The sequence below is a fragment of the Scyliorhinus canicula genome, chromosome 20 (assembly GCF_902713615.1).
Source record: "Scyliorhinus canicula chromosome 20, sScyCan1.1, whole genome shotgun sequence".
In the NCBI taxonomy this organism is placed as follows: domain Eukaryota; kingdom Metazoa; phylum Chordata; class Chondrichthyes; order Carcharhiniformes; family Scyliorhinidae; genus Scyliorhinus; species Scyliorhinus canicula.
This window is the reverse complement of record NC_052165.1, coordinates 47,136,864-47,153,596: the sequence shown is the minus strand read 5'-3', so window position 1 is coordinate 47,153,596 and position 16,733 is coordinate 47,136,864. Positions and strand designations below refer to the sequence as shown.

The window sequence follows — 16,733 nt, the reverse complement described above, 5'->3', positions numbered from 1 at the left end:
TGATGCTGCGGAGAATCGCGTCCCGGCATTGGGGCGGCGTGGCGCAATTCGCGCGGCCCACCGCCGATTCTCCAACCCAGCGGGGGGTCGGAGAATTCCGCCCTAGGTTTGCACCCCATACTGGCGGAGGCATGCAAAATCAGTCTTTGCATGCATACATGTACTTGCCATGTTGGGCCTAGTTCGCTCTGTGCCTTTGCAATGCTCTGCCCCTCTCAGGCAGAAGTCACGCGGACGCAATTTACTCAGGTATTTACAAATGGGGACTGGACCCCATGGCTGCTGAGGGGGAGAGAGAAGGTAAGCAAAGTTTTAAAAAGTGTTAAAAATTGTACTACTTTCTGGAAAGTAGCTGTCAGGGCCGAGGGGAGTAGCGGGGAGTGACTTGGTGACAGCTCCGTGGATTTGGGGTGTCCCTCTGAATATCTGGATCACTTAACTCAGACCGCCATTGCTGTGGTATTTGTTTTCAATGCACCCATTTGGTATAAGTCAGAGGCCCCTGCTGCTCACTATGCTGACTGCTCACTGTGATCTTTAAATGTCAATAGAGCCTCTGGTCATTTGGGACCCCACCCAGGGCACCCCACTGGAAACTCTCAGGCCCCAACTGACCCATCAACGGGATGGGCCTGGCAAAGCTCAATCAGTGGCCCACCTGGTGCTGGAACTCCACAGTGCATACATCAGAAGCAGGGAATTGGCAAGTTCACTCCCAAACAAGGGACACATGCATCATAGACTTTGGCACCCTCTCCAGAACACTGCCTCTCTCAGGGAAGTAGCCTGATTTACCTTTCATGAATGCATATTGGCTCTGTCTAACCCCATTGATATTTTCTAAGTGGCCTATTTTCACCTCCTTTATAATAGACGGGCATTTTTCCTACTATTGCTGTTAGGCTAACGGGTCTGTAATTCCGTTTTCCACTATTTGCCACCCTTCAGTCTACTGGGACTGTTCCAGAATTTATAGAATTTTGAAAGATGTAAACCAACTCATCCATTATTTCCATGGCCACCTCCTTTAGTATCCTGGGATGTAGATTATCAGGCCCTGGAATCTATCACTTTCAGTCTCATTAATTTCTCCATCACTATTTTTTCACTAATACTAATTTCCTTCAATTCCTCCTTCTCACAGATACTTGGTTCCCTAACTTTTCTGGGAGGTTATTTGTGTCTTCCTCTATGAAGACAGAACTAGTAGTTGTTTAATTGCTCTGCTATTTCCTTGTTCTCTATAATAAATTTTCCCATTTCAGATTGTAAGGGACCTACATTTATCTTCACTAATCTTTTCCTCTGTACATACTAACAGAAACGTTTACGGTCCTTGTAAGTTTACTCTCATTCTATTTTTCCTCTCTTAATTAATCCTTGGTCTCCTTTGCTGAATTCTGAGCAGCTCTCAATCCTAAGGCTTGCTTCTTTTTCCAGCAACTTTTTACATCTCCTCTTGAAACTGTAAGTGGGCTGCTTTGTCCTCCCCATCGACATTTATCCTTCAACCATCATCACTAAAAACAGATTACCTCGTCATTCTCTCATTGCCATTTGTGAGATCTTGCTGTGCACAAATTGGCTGCCGTATTTCCAACATTAACAACAACAGCAGAAAATACCGGGCAATCTCAGCAGATCTGACAGCGTCTGTGGAGAGAGAGAGAAGGGAGCTTATGTTTCGAGTCTGGGTGACTCTTTGTCGCAGTCATTAGAATAGTGACTACATTGTTACGGGTACTTCATTGGTTGTGAGGTGCTTTGCTATGCCCCATAGTTGGAAAAGGCAGTTACAAACGCAAGCCTTTTCTTTTTCTTTAACCATTTTATATGCCTTGGATTCAAGTCGTGCCAAATCAGCTTTAAATTCCCCCATTTAGGCGGGAACTCGTTTTGTCCCTGACAGCAGATCTTTATCCTGATTGTAGATGAGCACTGAACCAGGCAGTCATTATACAGGCTGAAGCTGTCAGGAGTGAAAAATAGTCAGTGAATTCGCCAAACAATCTCAGCCCAGGGCTTGTTTCTGGGCTGAGAGCTTTTCAACAGCTGCTTAGAATTTTGGCTGTTGCTTCCTTGGTCAAAAAGTATTTTACTTTTTTCCACCCCTGTTTTATTTTTGTAGTTGGACTGCTATTTCTGTTGTCAAGGAGGGAGCTGTATTTTTTTGCTCGTGTTATGGTCACAATGTTGTTTTGACAGTTGGGAGTTGAGGCTCAGAGATTTTTTTTTCCTTGTCCCTCCCTCCTCTTTGACGCATCGTTTGACTACAAATAGAACTGGGTGACGATTAGATGGGAAAGAGAAACAGGGGATGCATTCTCTGAATCATCTCCGACAGCTTTGTGGCAGTCACGTTGGTTAAGCAGGTTCACGTGCCCCGGAGGAATGTTCAATCCCGCAGTGATTCCCCTCTGCACGGGGTGTAAAACTGTGTGAGGGGACTCGGCTTGGGATCCTCCAGCAGGACGGCAAAGTTTGAAGAGCAGAGCTGCCGCACTATTGTCACCAGGGTATCGTCAGCAGTCTTCCAGCTTTTCCGCTCTGTTGGATGCAAGGTGGTGTGTGTGCATGGTGCAAAGTGCCTGTAGTAGGGGGTACGCTTCCCATGAGCCATGCCTGGTGTCCCGGTCTCCTCGAGGCTGCGGCCGCCTTCGGAACGGCCCAAACCTGTTCACACCGCACTTTGCATCCCGCACGTGGGTGAGGTCAGGCGTCGCCGGGTCTGTGATGGTTCAGGCGAGCATCTTGGCACAGGCTGTCCGACGTTCCCCGTTCAGCTGAACTCCAAGCCGAGCCTCGACTGCGGGGTCAGACATACCTTCCAGGCATGGACGAAGGAGAAGGCAGACAGTAAGGTCAGTGCTTACATCCCAAACTTGGCACACAACTCAAACTTTGCAGCAGTTTCAGGAAAACTTTGAACTAAATTTCCTGTCAACTGTGTCTTTATTTTTAGTCCCACAATGAACTTTACATGGTTGCATTTTTTCGATGTTTTCATGTGCTATTCCCTGACCTCATTGGCTCAGATTTTTTGGAAAGATATTTTGAAAGCTAATGGGTGGAGGAGGATAATTCTATCTGGAAGAGCTGAACTTGTGTATTTTCTTTACTGGGCAGCTTCGGGCTGTTAACAGGGCTACAGGGAAAGAGCAGGGACTCGGTGACACTCTTTCAAAGAGTCAGCACAGGCTCAATGGATCAAATGGCCTCTTTCTATCCTATATCATTTTATGAACTGTAGTAAATGCAAAGTTTAACACCATTGCTGTTCAGGAGTATTGCCGATGTGTAATTCAGTATAGATATAAAAAAGTGCGAGTTTGTACATTTTGGTCGAGATCACATAATCCTTGGAAAGTAAACCTCAATTGGGTTGTGGGGCAGGGGGATTTGGAGTTACAAATACACAGATCATTAAAAGATACATGTTCGGAGGCCATTGTCGATCATACTTGGAGCACTCTGAACAGTTCTGTTCTCCATATTATAAAGAATATAGGGGCAATGGAAAGCTGACAAAAACAATCACAAGGCTGAAACCAGGGGTTGGATTCTCCGCCTCCCAACGACTAGAGTTCCGATTGGGCAGAGAATACCAGGTAATCCAAAAACCGCGAGATGTGCCCGACGCCGATTCCGCCATCACGCTCCGGCCTCTTGCTGGCTGTGTGAGCGAAATTCGCACCATGCGCTGGCAAGCCCATGCGAGACTGTCATTGGACACATTATGCTCCACCCCTCACAAATGGGAGTCGTGTGGGCATGAATTAGTGCAAGTATTTACAATTGGGGCCTGGGCACATGGCTCTTGAAGGGGAGCGAGAAAGGGGAGCAAGACTTGTCTGGCTTACGGGGGTGAGGGGGGGAGGTGGCTGCTTGGGCTATAAGGAATAACAGGGAATGACTTGGTGCCAAGTCTGTGCACTCGGGGTGTTCCTCTCTGTTTGTGGTGGCCTGGCTGAGACTATCATTGATGTAGTATGTGATTTAAACGCACACCGTTGATGCTTGACTGCCCACTGTGTCCTGTAAATGCTCAGAGAGCCTCTGGTCCTGTGGAAACCAAACCATCCAGCCCCTCTGGAAACCCTCGTACCCCAGCGGTATCATCAACGTGATAGGGGTGGCCATGATCAGTCACTGGCCCATCAGGTGTTGGCACTCCTCAGAAGTGCAACCCAACTACAGAGAAAGAAGGGGATTAGCAGACCTCACCCCAACCAAAGGAGACCAGTATCGTGGCCTTGGAATCCTTCCTGGCACATTGCCCCTGCTGAGAGTAGAGGAGTCACCATTGACGCTATCAGCTACCCCACCCCTCAGGATAACGAGCTGATTCCTCCTGGTGATGCTGGCAGCACTGATTGCCTCTGCTGCCACCTCTCAGGCGCTGTTCAGGAGGCTGCGCTTGAGTTTGCGGCCCACCCTGGGAAAGAGGGTGTCCCTCTTCACCCCGGTGTTGGACTGGGGTGAGCACAGTAAGACGTCTTACAACACCAGGTTAAAGTCCAACAGGTTTGTTTCAAACACGAGCTTTCGGAGCGCAGCTCCTTCCTCAGGTGAATGGTGAGGTACCTCACCATTCACCTGAGGAAGGAGCTGCGCTCCGAAAGCTCGTGTTTGAAACAAACCTGTTGGACTTTAACCTGGTGTTGTAAGACGTCTTACTGCCCTCTTCACAATGACATGGAGAAGTGGATCTACTTCAGACTCCCAAATCTGGGGGCAGATCTTCTCGGTGACATATTCTTGGCTGGAATGAGTGTGTGGTGAGTGGAGCGAACATAAAGCAACTTCAGCTTGTCAGGTTCTTTAACGCAAATTCTGGCTCCAGTGAATGCAACGCCAACGGGGATGGGAATTGTTTCCAATTTACGTGGGCAGAGTGCTGTCTCATTTGCATCTCCTAAATTTCTGATCAAATAGCGTCCCAACGGTAATGTGAATTGCACATGTGTCAGTTCTGAGGGGAACACTTGCGGCTGGATTCTCTGATTCTGCAGCTAAATGCCAATGCCGGCGTGGGAAGTGTGGCATTTTACGACACCAAAATCGGCGGGGAACCCTTATTGATTCCAGGACCGATGAGGGGCTAGCTATGGCGCCGGGTAAAGCTCCCGTGCCAAAATTGGCCAGAGAATGGTCGGGTCCGTGGTTGTGCATGCGCATGGCGACGACCAGCAGTGGTTGTGCTGTACAACATGGCGCTGGCCGTGCGTGGACCTGACCTACTAAATGCTGCCCCACAAGACAGCCCCAGGCCAACCCCCACCATTTCCCCCCCCAGCCCTCGCGGAAGCCCGGCTCCCAGCCGACTGGTGGCGCTGGAGACGCTCCGCGGCCGCCACACTGGGTTCCCGACTGCTCAGAGCACACGTCAACTGCACAATCGGGAACTCGGCCAATTGGGACGGAGCAACGGGGGGCGGGCGATGACACGCCAACGCCATTCCAATGGCGCACAACGCGATGGTGCCATTTTGGAGGGGGCGGAGACTAGAAAACCAACATCTAACCGGCGCTGCCCATGATTTGGGCGTCGGATGAGATTCTCCGCCCGATCGTCGATTACGATTTCGCCGTCGGGAAACGGAAAATCCCGCCCTTAGTCTCCTGCCCTTAGTCTCCTAAACAAAGAATCTAGTCACAGAACTGACTAATTATACTGCTCAGTAAAATGTAAATAGCTTTCATTTATTCCGGACAAAGAGTGTCCTGATCGAGGTCTCAAAAATTTATAAAGGGAGTTGATCAGGCCAACGTAGCGACAATGTTCCCACTTAATGGGTGAGACTGGAGCTAGGCACTGTCAAAATAAGATATTTGCTAATCAATCCAATGGGGAATTCAGGAGAAACTTTTTAAATCAGAGAATGATGAGAATGTGGAGTGGTTGAGGTGAAAGTATCGATGAGGGATGGGCACCCTGGGCGAGTGAGAGGCCGCATGAGAGGCCTTCTTTTATCTCAGTGGACTGTAAGATTGAAATCGGGCTTGTTCACTAACTGTGACCCTTGAATAAGATTTAATACATGGGGAGGTTGGCACGATGGTATTGTCACTGGACAAATCCAGAAACCTGGGGCTATTCTCCAGGGACCCAGATTCAAATCCTAACATGGTAGATGGTTGAATTAAAAAAACCCAAGAAAATATCAATTTAAAGTCTAATGAGGCAGCACGGTAGCACAAGTGATTAGCACTGTGGCTTCAGAGCGCCAGGGTCCCAGGTTCGATTCCCTGCTGGGTCACTGTCTGTGCAGAGTCTGCACGTTTTCCCCATGTCTGCGTGGGTTTCCGTCGGGTGCTCCGGTTTCCTCCCACAGTCCAAAGACGTGCAGGTTAGGTGGATTGGTCATGATAAATTGCCCTTAGTGACCAAAAAAGGTCAGGAGGGGTTATTGGGTTACGGGGTTTGGGTGGAAGTGAGATCTTAAGTGGGTCAGTGCAGACTAGATGGGCCGAATGACCTCCTTCTGTACTGCATGTTCTATGATGACCATGAAAGCATTGTTGATTATAAAAAAACACAACTGGTTCAACAATGTCTCACCGGCAGTCACCTCCAGCCATGGATGCTGATGTGCTTCCACGTCTCTGCCAGCTTTGAAGAAATGGGCTGGTTCTGGTTCCCCATGGAGTGGAACATCTCCTGGCCTGTTCTGATAGTTAGACTTTTCCCCATTACCTTCAGTTTAAGCAGATTTTTTTCCTGTAACTTTCTAGGAGTTGCAGTTGATAATGGTGCAGTGAGAAGCAACGAGGCATCGGAGACGTCCGTGAGTGACAGGACGTCTATCTCCTTAACCTATGAGATATAAGGATTGAAACAGAGGACTGATGGAAGAGGAAAATGGGTGAATTCAAGAAAAATCATAAATATAAAAGCAAATTTACTGCAGATGCTGGAATCTGAAACCAAAGAGAAAATGCTGGAAAATCTCAGCTGGTCTGGCAGCTTCTGTAGGGCGAGAGAAAGAGCTAACATTTTGAGTCCAGATGACAGAGGGTCCAGATGACCCTCTGTCAAGAAAAATCATGAGAGATAAAAATAAATAAAGTGAGGGAAAGAAAGATTAGATTAAGAGACAGAAAAGAAAAATAAACTTTTTAAAAGCTTTTGGAATGTGTCCCGACTCCCTGGCGGTCAACTCCAGCCCCATTTGACCCAGAACCGTAATATTTTATTTAAAATAGCCACGGTCCTTGGTTTAGCCCAACAAGATTCCGTCACCAGGTTAGTAACTTTAAAACACAAGTAACCTTTTATTATGCACAGTATAATTAAACAAGCAGAAAATGTAACTCCCTCTTTCCCAACTCCCCCTTTCTAATTCCTCCCACTCTCTCTATACACACAGCACCGAGGAGAAGGGTGGTGGAAAGGGTAAGGATCTTTAAGGCACTGGGATGACTTCCAGTCCAATGTCTTTCTGATGTTCAGACTTCTTGTCTAATGCATCTTATCTGAGCTTTTGCTCATTGAATCTCTCTTTGTGCCACCATATCAGTGCAAATTATTTTCTGTCTCTTACAGGTAGTGTTAAATCAGCCCCAATTTTGAATTATTTGTATTTGCAAATGACACTGAATTGCCAGTCAACACTACCAAAGGAGGTGACGACCCAAGAGAGTCAAAGGTTATAGGGGTTAGACAGCAAAGCGGAGCTGAGGCCAGAGTCAAATCAACCATGATCTTATCAAATGGCAGAGTGGGCCCGAGGGGCCGAATAGCCTATTCCTGCTCCTATTTGGGCAGTACAGTAGCACAAGTGGCTAACACTGTGGCTTCACAGCGCCAGGATCCCAGGTTTGACTCCCCGCTGGGTCACTGTCTGTGCGGAGTCTGCACGTTCTCCCCGTGTCTGCGTGGGTTTACTCCGGGTGCTCCGGTTTCCTCCCACAGTCCAAAGACGTACAGGTTAGGTGGATTGGCCATGATAAATTGCCAGTGGCCAAAAAGGTTAGGAGGGGTTATTGGGTTACGGGGATAGGGTGTAAGTGAGGGCTTAAGTGGGTTGGTGCAGACTCAATGGGCCGAATGGCCTCCTTCTGCACTGTATGTTCTATGTTCTATTTATTTTGTTCTTATGTTCTCATTTGCACAATGCTTCTACTATGGAGGTTATATCAGGAGCATTTCACATGAGGTGAATTACTTTGAAAGGCAGTAACTGAAAGAGAGTGTAAAAGCAATGAGGAGATAATGATAAATACTAAGACATTGGTTCAGTCACAGCTGGAGTATTATGCCTCAGTGCGGACATTCCATAATGGAAAGTATGTTGAACACATGGAAAAGGTAAGCTGCTGTTCCATTTGAATCACCAAGGGATAAGAAGTGTTATTTATGATTAGAGACATCGCAGAACAAGGTTAAATTTGCCAGAATTTAAGGGGAAACCTGAGAACTGGGCAAACTGGACCTCAGTTTAACAGCACTGAGAGTGTCAACCTTGACATATTCCTGGGCTTTGACCCTACAGCCACCTGAGGGCAGGGCAAGAGAGCTATGCACTGAGCAACAGTTCAGGCTTATCAACGATGGCTCTGAGTATCAGCCCTGGCTCAGTTTGTAGCAGCCTCACATTGTGGGTTCAATTCAAGCACCAGGCAGAGTAGTTAGCACTGCTGCCTCACAGCTCCAGGAACCTGGGTTCAATTCCAACCTCGGCTCACAGTGTGGAGTTTGCACTTTCTCCCCGTGGCTGCGTGGGTTTCCTCTGGGTGCTCAGGTTTCCTCCCACAGTTCAAAGATGTGCAGGTTAGGTGGATTAGCCATGTTAAATTGCCCCTGAATGTCCAAAAGATATGGTAGTGTTACGGGGACAGGGCGGAGGCGTGGGCTTAAGTCGGGTGCCCTTTCCAAGGGCCGGTGTTGACTTGATGGGCCAAATGGCCGCCTTCTGCACTGTAGAGATTCTATGAACTTGTAATTCTGACACTTCAGTGCAGTACCGAGGGAAGACTACTATCAGTGGTGCTGCCTTTCAGATGATCTTTACCTGATCATTAGCACATTTGTGGGATCTTGCTGTGTGCAAAATGGTTGCTGTGTTTCCTGCATTACAACAGTGACTATTCTTCAGAATTACTACATTGGCTGTAAAGTTCTTTGAGACAGGGGCTATATAAATGTTAGTCTATCTCTTTATAACTGACAGGGCTTAGCCCTTTTGGCGATCCCACCCATTAGTGTGACCAGAAGATCATACAAGACTTGGATTGATAAAACATTAATTGCAGTCTCTTTTCTGCTCTCTGCAACTCTTTTGTTTCTGATCGTAAGGTCATTTGTAGAACAAAAAACATCTAAGAGACCACAATACAAGGTAAGCAGTAATCAGGATTACCTGGAACAGATAGATGATATCCCAGTGAGGGCAGTGAAATCTTTGAACAATCACACAAGAAGACACACTGTATGACTCACTGAGTGACTCATTTGGAGTTGGTTGAAACATATCCATCTCACTGAAATATGAGATCATTTTTCTATTTCTTGTCTAGTGAACGGTTACTGTTTTATGTTGTGTTTCTATGGCAGGGACAGGACGAGGAAATGAATTACGAGAAACCTTGTACTGAACCAGCAATTATTTTAATTATAATTTACACGCAAAGTTGAGTTCAACTTTAAGTGTAAGTGGAAGGATGCGGGTCTGAAACATCCTGGCACGGACCAATATCCATGGCAGACAGGTCAATTGGCCGCTTCCTTTGCCGTCAGATTCTTGTATCCCGACATTAGTTCAGGATATAAAGGAAACTACAAACAGTGGGAGGCCATCCAGCCATCTGAGCCTCTTCTACCATTCAGGTAGACCATGACTGATCTGTGACTGGAGTGAGTGTTGGTGTAGGGAGCGAGTGTTGGCATAGGGAGTAAGTGTTGGCATAGGGAGGGAATGTTGGACAGTCAGGAGCAAGTGATGGGCAAGGGTAGGCATGTTTGATGTGGAGAGAGTGCTGGGTGCTTGTGGGAGGGTGATTTGATGGGCGAGGAGAGGGAGAGTCAGAGCCCCAGGGTAGGAGTGTAGCAAGGAGTGTGGTCTTGTACAACGGTGACCACAGCGATTGCAATAGCCATCAAGGCATCTCCTTCCTGAGCATTGTGGGCAATGTATTTGCCCACGATGCTGTTTTTAGATTGTAGATCCTGGCTGAACACATCTACCCCATACCAAACTGTGAGTCTACCAAGCCTGCATCCTCATATTGTACAGTGATGAGTCCTGGACAATATAGACTAGGCAGGAGAAAAGGCTGGTCAGTTTCCACCTTGGTAGTATCAGACATACCCTCAGTATCTCTCGGCAGGACCAGCTTATCAATTCAGAGGTTGCGTTGAGTGTTAATTCCATCAACATACACTCATTGTGAAACTGATGATGTCTTCACTGGTTTGGTCAGCTTCATTAGTTTGATAATAGCCATATACTCAAAGACCTTCTGTTGGTGAACTGGCCACTGGGTCATGACCTCTTGGGTGTCCATTCCTCTACAAAGGACTCCGGCACAAGAGATATGGAGATTCACACTGACAACTGGGAGACAGTCACTGATGGTCATGACTTCTGCAAGCTCTCTGTTTGGAAGGATGTTGGAAGAGGCAAGCAGAAATGGAAAGCTCAACTGGCCAAGGACAAGGCCAAGGGAAACAGGCTAGTGAATTGTTCATCTTCTCATCCAACTGTCACCCATGGCCATGGCAGAAAATGTTACAGAGACTGCCATGCCAGAGTTGGACTCCTGAGCCACACCAGATGCTTAACAGAGAGGTGACCACCATAGGGCAAACCATTGTCATACAAGACATTGTCATAGGGGCCTCACGGTAGCATGGTGGTTAGCATCAATGCTTCACAGCTCCAGGGTTCCAGGTTCGATTCCCGGCTGGGTCAATGTCTGTGTGGAGTCTGCATGTCCTCCCCGTATGTGCGTGGGTTTCCTCCGGGTACTCCGGTTTCCTCCCACAGTCCAAAGATGTGCGGGTTAGGTGGATTGGCCATGCTAAATTGCCCGTAGTGTAAGGTTAATGGGGGGATTGTTGGGTTACGGGTATGTGGGTTTAAGTAGGGTGATCATTGCTCGGCACAACATCGAGGGCCGAAGGGCCTGTTCTGTGCTGTACTGTTCTATGTTCTATGTTCTAAGATGGAAGACTGCCACCAGGGGCAGGAGTAATGTTAATGATGAGAGTGAGGAGGCGGATGGAGGGTTAGCATTGAGTGGGGATGGGAAGAGAGTGACTGATAGGGTGGTGGGAGTGATGGTGGGGACAGAGTGGTGGATAGGGGTGGTGTGTTTTTGGCTATTTTAAGATGGGAAAACCTGGATAATGTGGTTTTCCCATCAGGATCTGAAAATTTAATGTTCGGGCCCGACTACAGTTTGCTACCTTGTCTTGGGCCCAGCCAGCCAGATTGAAAAGCTGGCTCTGCTTTAGAAAACACAGGGAGGAGATCACAGGGCTTGGGGAAGGTGAGATAGGAGAGGAGCAATTGGGCCAAATGGTCTTCGATAAATTCTATCTTAAAATGCGGTGACTGTCATTAATTCTTCAAAGTATATGGAGTGCGTGCACAGTCTTTTCCAACCTTCAACACCTATTCAGTTGAGGATTTCCCAGAGTAACTCTAATCAAGGGGAAAATCCCAGCGATTGACCTTTAGTTTTAGCTTGGGGGCAATGAAATCTCAAGGCTAATTGACAGTCAAAAGTCAAACGACTTCTTTATTCCATCCATGAGATTGTGACTAATGTAGTTCGATAGCTTTGTACTACGTGCTAGTCAGCTCAGGCTGTTTGCTAAACTGCCATTGTTCCCTTCTGAGCATCCTGTAAACAGCTATTGTTCATACATTGATTCCGGTCCAAGTCAGTAAGAAGTTTTTCTATAAACCGCAAACTTGTTATGTGAACTTTTATTCAGGAATGAAGATGGAGGCGGGTTGTGCTCTTGTGGTGTTTTTGTTGGCATTTTAAGAATTTTTTTTTGCATGCTTTTTTTTACTAAATGTGGAATCTGGGGAGTGGAACTCTTCCCAGATTTGATATCTGATATGGTCAGAAGAGTTCCTTTTGGGGGGGGGGGGGGGGGGGGGGGCATACTGTGTGTTGGGGATTTCCTTTCCTGGCTACAGGTCTTTGGTGGCGGGGGGGGGGGAAAGAAAGAGTACCATGGGGGGAAAGTCGGGGGTGGGGGGATGGAGGGAGACCCCAGGGTGTTGGGGAGGGTGTGGGAATGGGGGGAGACCTGTTGGTAGGTGGTGGTGGGGTGGGAAGGGTGATAGTGAGAGACCCTGTGGGATTGGTGGGGTGGGATAGTCATGTGGGGTGATTGGAGGGAAGCAATGGGTGTTTGGGGTGTAGGGGGGGGGGGTGTCCCACTGGGGTTCAGTGTGGGTCTGTGAAATAATTTCCCAGGAGTTAGAAGAGGTTTTAATTCTTCTACCTTTTCCTGGGTAACTAATGATGAAACACACGTCGGATCTTCGAGATTTGTGATTTTAAATTGCATTTTCAGATGGTTCCCAGTGCAGGGCCAGAGGAAGTTTGTTTGTATTGTTGTAAAATCCTCGGTAAAATCCAAGAGACTGAGGGAGAGTTAAAAGGTGTTGACCTTGTTGGAGGTGGGTGTCTCTGACAGGCCCAGAAAGCCTTTTGTCCAACACCTGCCTGTGGAGCCTAAGTTACCAGGCTACCCACCTGGCAATGGGAATCTCCTCGCAGTGAGTAAAATACTGGCAGCTGTGGCTTGAAGCCATTAATTTGAAACTTCAGGGACTCGATGGCTCCGAGGGCTGTGGATGCCCAATGCTTCCCCACTCCCCTGTGAAATTTAAAATGGCCGCTGTTGGATGGTTAGACAACCACAGGATTTTGTGTGCCACTCCCCCCTCCCGCATTACCATGTACCCCCACTTCAAACCTGCCAGTGACAGAGTGTAGCGTCCAGTCCTGTGGTTATTACTATTTTACTCGCTACTTATGACGTTTGGTGCAAACATGTCTCGCACTATTACCCACCGCTGTGGCGTGGCCTGTGATCGGGGCCCACCAATCGGCGGGCCGGCCTCTCGGTCTGGGGGCCTCCTTTGTTCTGTGCTGGCCCCTGTAGCCGTACGACATGTTGAGTCAGGGCCGGCGCGGAGAAGGGAGACACCGCGCATGCGTGGAAATCGTGCCGGTCCCACCGCGCATGCGCAGACCAGCGGCGCCCATCTGATGCCGGGATCGGCAGCTGGAGCGGCGTGGGTGTGGTGATCCAACCACTGTATATATGTGTGCGTGCAGTAGGGGGATGTATGGCCGTACCTTTATTATAGGTTTCTCCGGTAAGCTCCTGCTGGCTAGCTCCGCCCACAGGGAGCTGTATAGATATTCGTAAGTTTCACAGATGCCATTCTACAGCAGCCACTGGAGGAATAGCATCTCACTGTAATAAAGCCTCTCTTGTTAGCGCCACAATTTATTACAGTGAGATTTTCCTTGCACCATGGACATCAGGATCAAACCTGACCGCCTGCAGCTGGATCCGCAGTCACCCCACGCCAGGAAAGACTTCGTTTACTGGCTTGCAATTTTCGAGGCCTACATCTCTTCAGCGGACCCTCCACCTTCGGAGGCAGAAAACGACAACTTCTTTACTCAAGATTCAGCTCCAGCGTGTTTCCGCTAATTCGAGACGCGACTGACTAAGTCCGGGGCATGGAACTGCTCAAAGAGAACTACGCACAGTCGACGAACACACTGGTTGCGAGTCATCTACTCTCTACTCGCGTCCAACAGCCGGGTGAGTCGATTGAGGACTTTTGGAGGGCTCTTATACCTCTAGTACGAGACTGCGACTGCCAGGCCCTCACGGTCACAGAACATTCCGACTTACTCATGCGGGATGTCTTTGTTACGGGTATTGCATCGGACCCCATCCGGCAACGACTGCTGGAAGGGGCCGCTCTCGATCTCGCAGCTACAAAGACTCTGGCGCTATCAATGATGGCCGCCATCCGTAGTGCGTGATCCTATCCTGCAACTGGCCCCCCAGCAGTCGCCCCGCGCACTACGCCTGCGCTGCTGGCCGCACCGTGCACCCTGGGGGCCCCCGCTGCTACCGTGGTCCCCGTGGTCAGCAGAAGCATCCTCACCAGCGCTGCCCGGCCCGCACCGCGACCTGCAAAGCTTGTGGCAGAAAGGCCACTTTGCAGCGGTGTGCCGGTCCCGGACGGTTGCCGCTATCACGCCCGAATCCCCCCCTCGCCTCAGCCGATCGCACAACGGGCCCTGCCGTCCGCTGCCCCCGATCCCACGTGCGATCAGTGCGTGCCGCCATCTTTCGCCACCCTCCTCCTCAATGTGCGTTCCATGGGCGCCGCCATCTTGTCCTGCCCCCACAACGGGCGCCGCCATCTTGTCCGCCGCCATCTTCTTCCTCACAGGTACTCCAGACGCCGCCATTCTGTTCTCCCCTCGGGACGGGACCCGGGTCGCTGACGCTACCCGTCAGACTCGTTGGCCGATCGCCCGCTGCTCGCCTCCGTGACGCTCGACCAGTCCCGTCCTCGCAACCTGGCACCCTCTTCCACGACGGTGCTTGTCAACGGCCACGTGACCTCCTGCCTCATCGACTCCGGGAGCACCAAAAGCTTCATTCACCCAGACACGGTAAGGCGCTACTCCCTTGCGGTCCATCCCGCCAACCGGCAGATCTCCCTAGCCTCCGGTTCCCACTTTGTCCCGATCCGGGGTTTCTGCCTGGTTAAACTCACTGTACGGTGCGTGGAATTCGACCGTTTCCGCCTGTACATTCTCCCCAACCTCTGCGCGCCACTCTTACTAGGCCTGGATTTTCAATGCAACCTCCATAGCCTCACCCTTAAATTCGGCGGACCCCTACCTCCCCTCACCGTTTGCGGCCTTGCAACCCTCAAGGTTGAGCCTCCCTCCCTCTTTGCCAATCTGACCGCAGATTGCAAGCCGGTCGCCATCAGGAGCAGACGGTACAGCACCCAGGACAAGACCTTCATCAGATCCGAAGTCCAGCGGCTGCTTCGGGAGGGTATTATCGAGGCCAGCAACAGTCCCTAGCGAGCCCAGGTGGTAGTGGTTAAAACTGGGGAGAAACACAGGATTGTCGTGGACTACAGTCAGACCATCAATCGGTACACGCAGCTCGACGCATATCCCCTCCCTCGCATTTCTGATATGGTCAATCAGATTGCACGGTACCGGGTCTTCTCTACGATTGACCTGAAATCCGCTTACCACCAGCTCCCCATTCGTAAATCTGACCGTCCCTACACTGCCTTCGAGGCGGACGGTCGCCTGTATCAATTTCTTAGGGTTCCCTTCGGCGTCACTAACGAGGTCTTGGTATTTCAACGAGAAATGGACCGAATGGTTGACCGGTACAAACTGCGGGCCACGTTTCCGTACTTAGACAATGTCACCATCTGCGGCCATGACCAGCAGGACCATGACGCCAACCTTGCTAAATTTCTCCACACTGCATCTCTCCTTAACCTCATGTATAACGAGGAGAAGTGCGTGTTCCGCACAGGCCGTTTGGCCATCCTCGGCTACGTTGTCCAAAATGGACTACTGGGGCCCGATCCCGACCGCATGCGCCCCCTCATGGAGCTTCCCCTCCCCCACTGCCCCAAGGCTCTCAAACGATGCCTGGGGTTCTTTTCTTACTATGCCCAGTGGGTCCCTCAATACGTGGACAAGGCCCGCCCACTAATCCAGTCCACACAATTTCCCCTCAAGGCCGAGGCACAACAGGCCTTTGCTCGTATTCGCCCTGACATAGCCAAGGCTGGGATGCACGCAGTAGATGAAACACTGCCCTTCCAAGTAGAGAGCGACGCTTCAGATGTCGCCCTTGCCGCCACGCTGAACCAGGCAGGCAGACCCGTGGCATTCTTTTCCCGCACCCTCCACGCCTCCGAAATTCGACACTCGTCTGTTGAAAAGGAGGCCCAGGCAATCGTTGAAGCGGTGCACCGGAGGCATTACCTGGCCGGCAGGAGATTCACTCTCCTCACTGACCAACGGTCGGTAGCCTTCATGTTTAACAACACGCAGCGGGGCAAGATCAAAAATGACAAAATCTTGCTGTGGAGGATCGAGCTCTCCACCTATAACTACGAGACCTAGTATCGCCCTGGCAAGCTCAACGAGCCCCTAGACGCCCTCTCCCGAGGTACATGTGTCAGCGCACAAGTGAACCAGCTCTGTGCCTTGCACGAGAGCCTTTGCCATCCGGGGGTCACTCGTTTGTACCACCTAATCAAAGCCCGCAATCTTCCCTACTCCGTTGAGGAAGTACGGATAGTCACCAGAGACTGCCAGGTCTGTGAGGAGTGCAAGCCGCACTTCTACCGGCCAGACTGTGCGCGCCTGGTGAAAGCGTCCCGCCCCTTTGAACGCCTCAGCGTAGATTTCAAAGGCCCCCTCCCCTCCACCGACCGCAACACCTACATCCTTAGTGTGGTCGATGAATTCTTTAGGTTCCCCTTCGCCATCCCATGCCTGGATATGATGTCTGCCACCGTCATCAAGGCCTTTGATTCCATATTCCCGCTGTTCGGTTTCTCCGACTACATCCACAGTGACAGGGGATCCTCATTCATGAGCGATGAGCTGCGTCAGTTCCTGCTCAGCAGGGGTATCGCCTCCAGCAGGACGACCAGCTACAACCCCCGGGGAAACGGGCAGGT

General features: G+C 49.9%; 1 protein-coding gene across 11 annotated transcripts in view; it reads left to right on the top strand.

Moving 5' to 3' along the window:
• The window catches only part of nav3 (neuron navigator 3), an 838,834-nt gene that overhangs the window by 372,782 nt on the left and 449,319 nt on the right, over positions 1-16,733 (top strand). For 2 of the 11 annotated variants that reach the window (XM_038781095.1, XM_038781092.1), the window contains exon 1: positions 2,331-2,861. The exons of 5 other annotated variants lie outside the window; for them this stretch is intronic. In XM_038781095.1, coding sequence (XP_038637023.1) covers positions 2,619-2,861 — 243 coding nt within the window. In that variant the 5' untranslated portion in view covers positions 2,331-2,618. Of the gene's footprint in view, positions 1-2,329; positions 2,862-16,733 lie in introns of those variants that run through there. 4 more of the 11 variants (XM_038781103.1, XM_038781093.1, XM_038781096.1 and 1 more) reach the window with 3 other exon arrangements.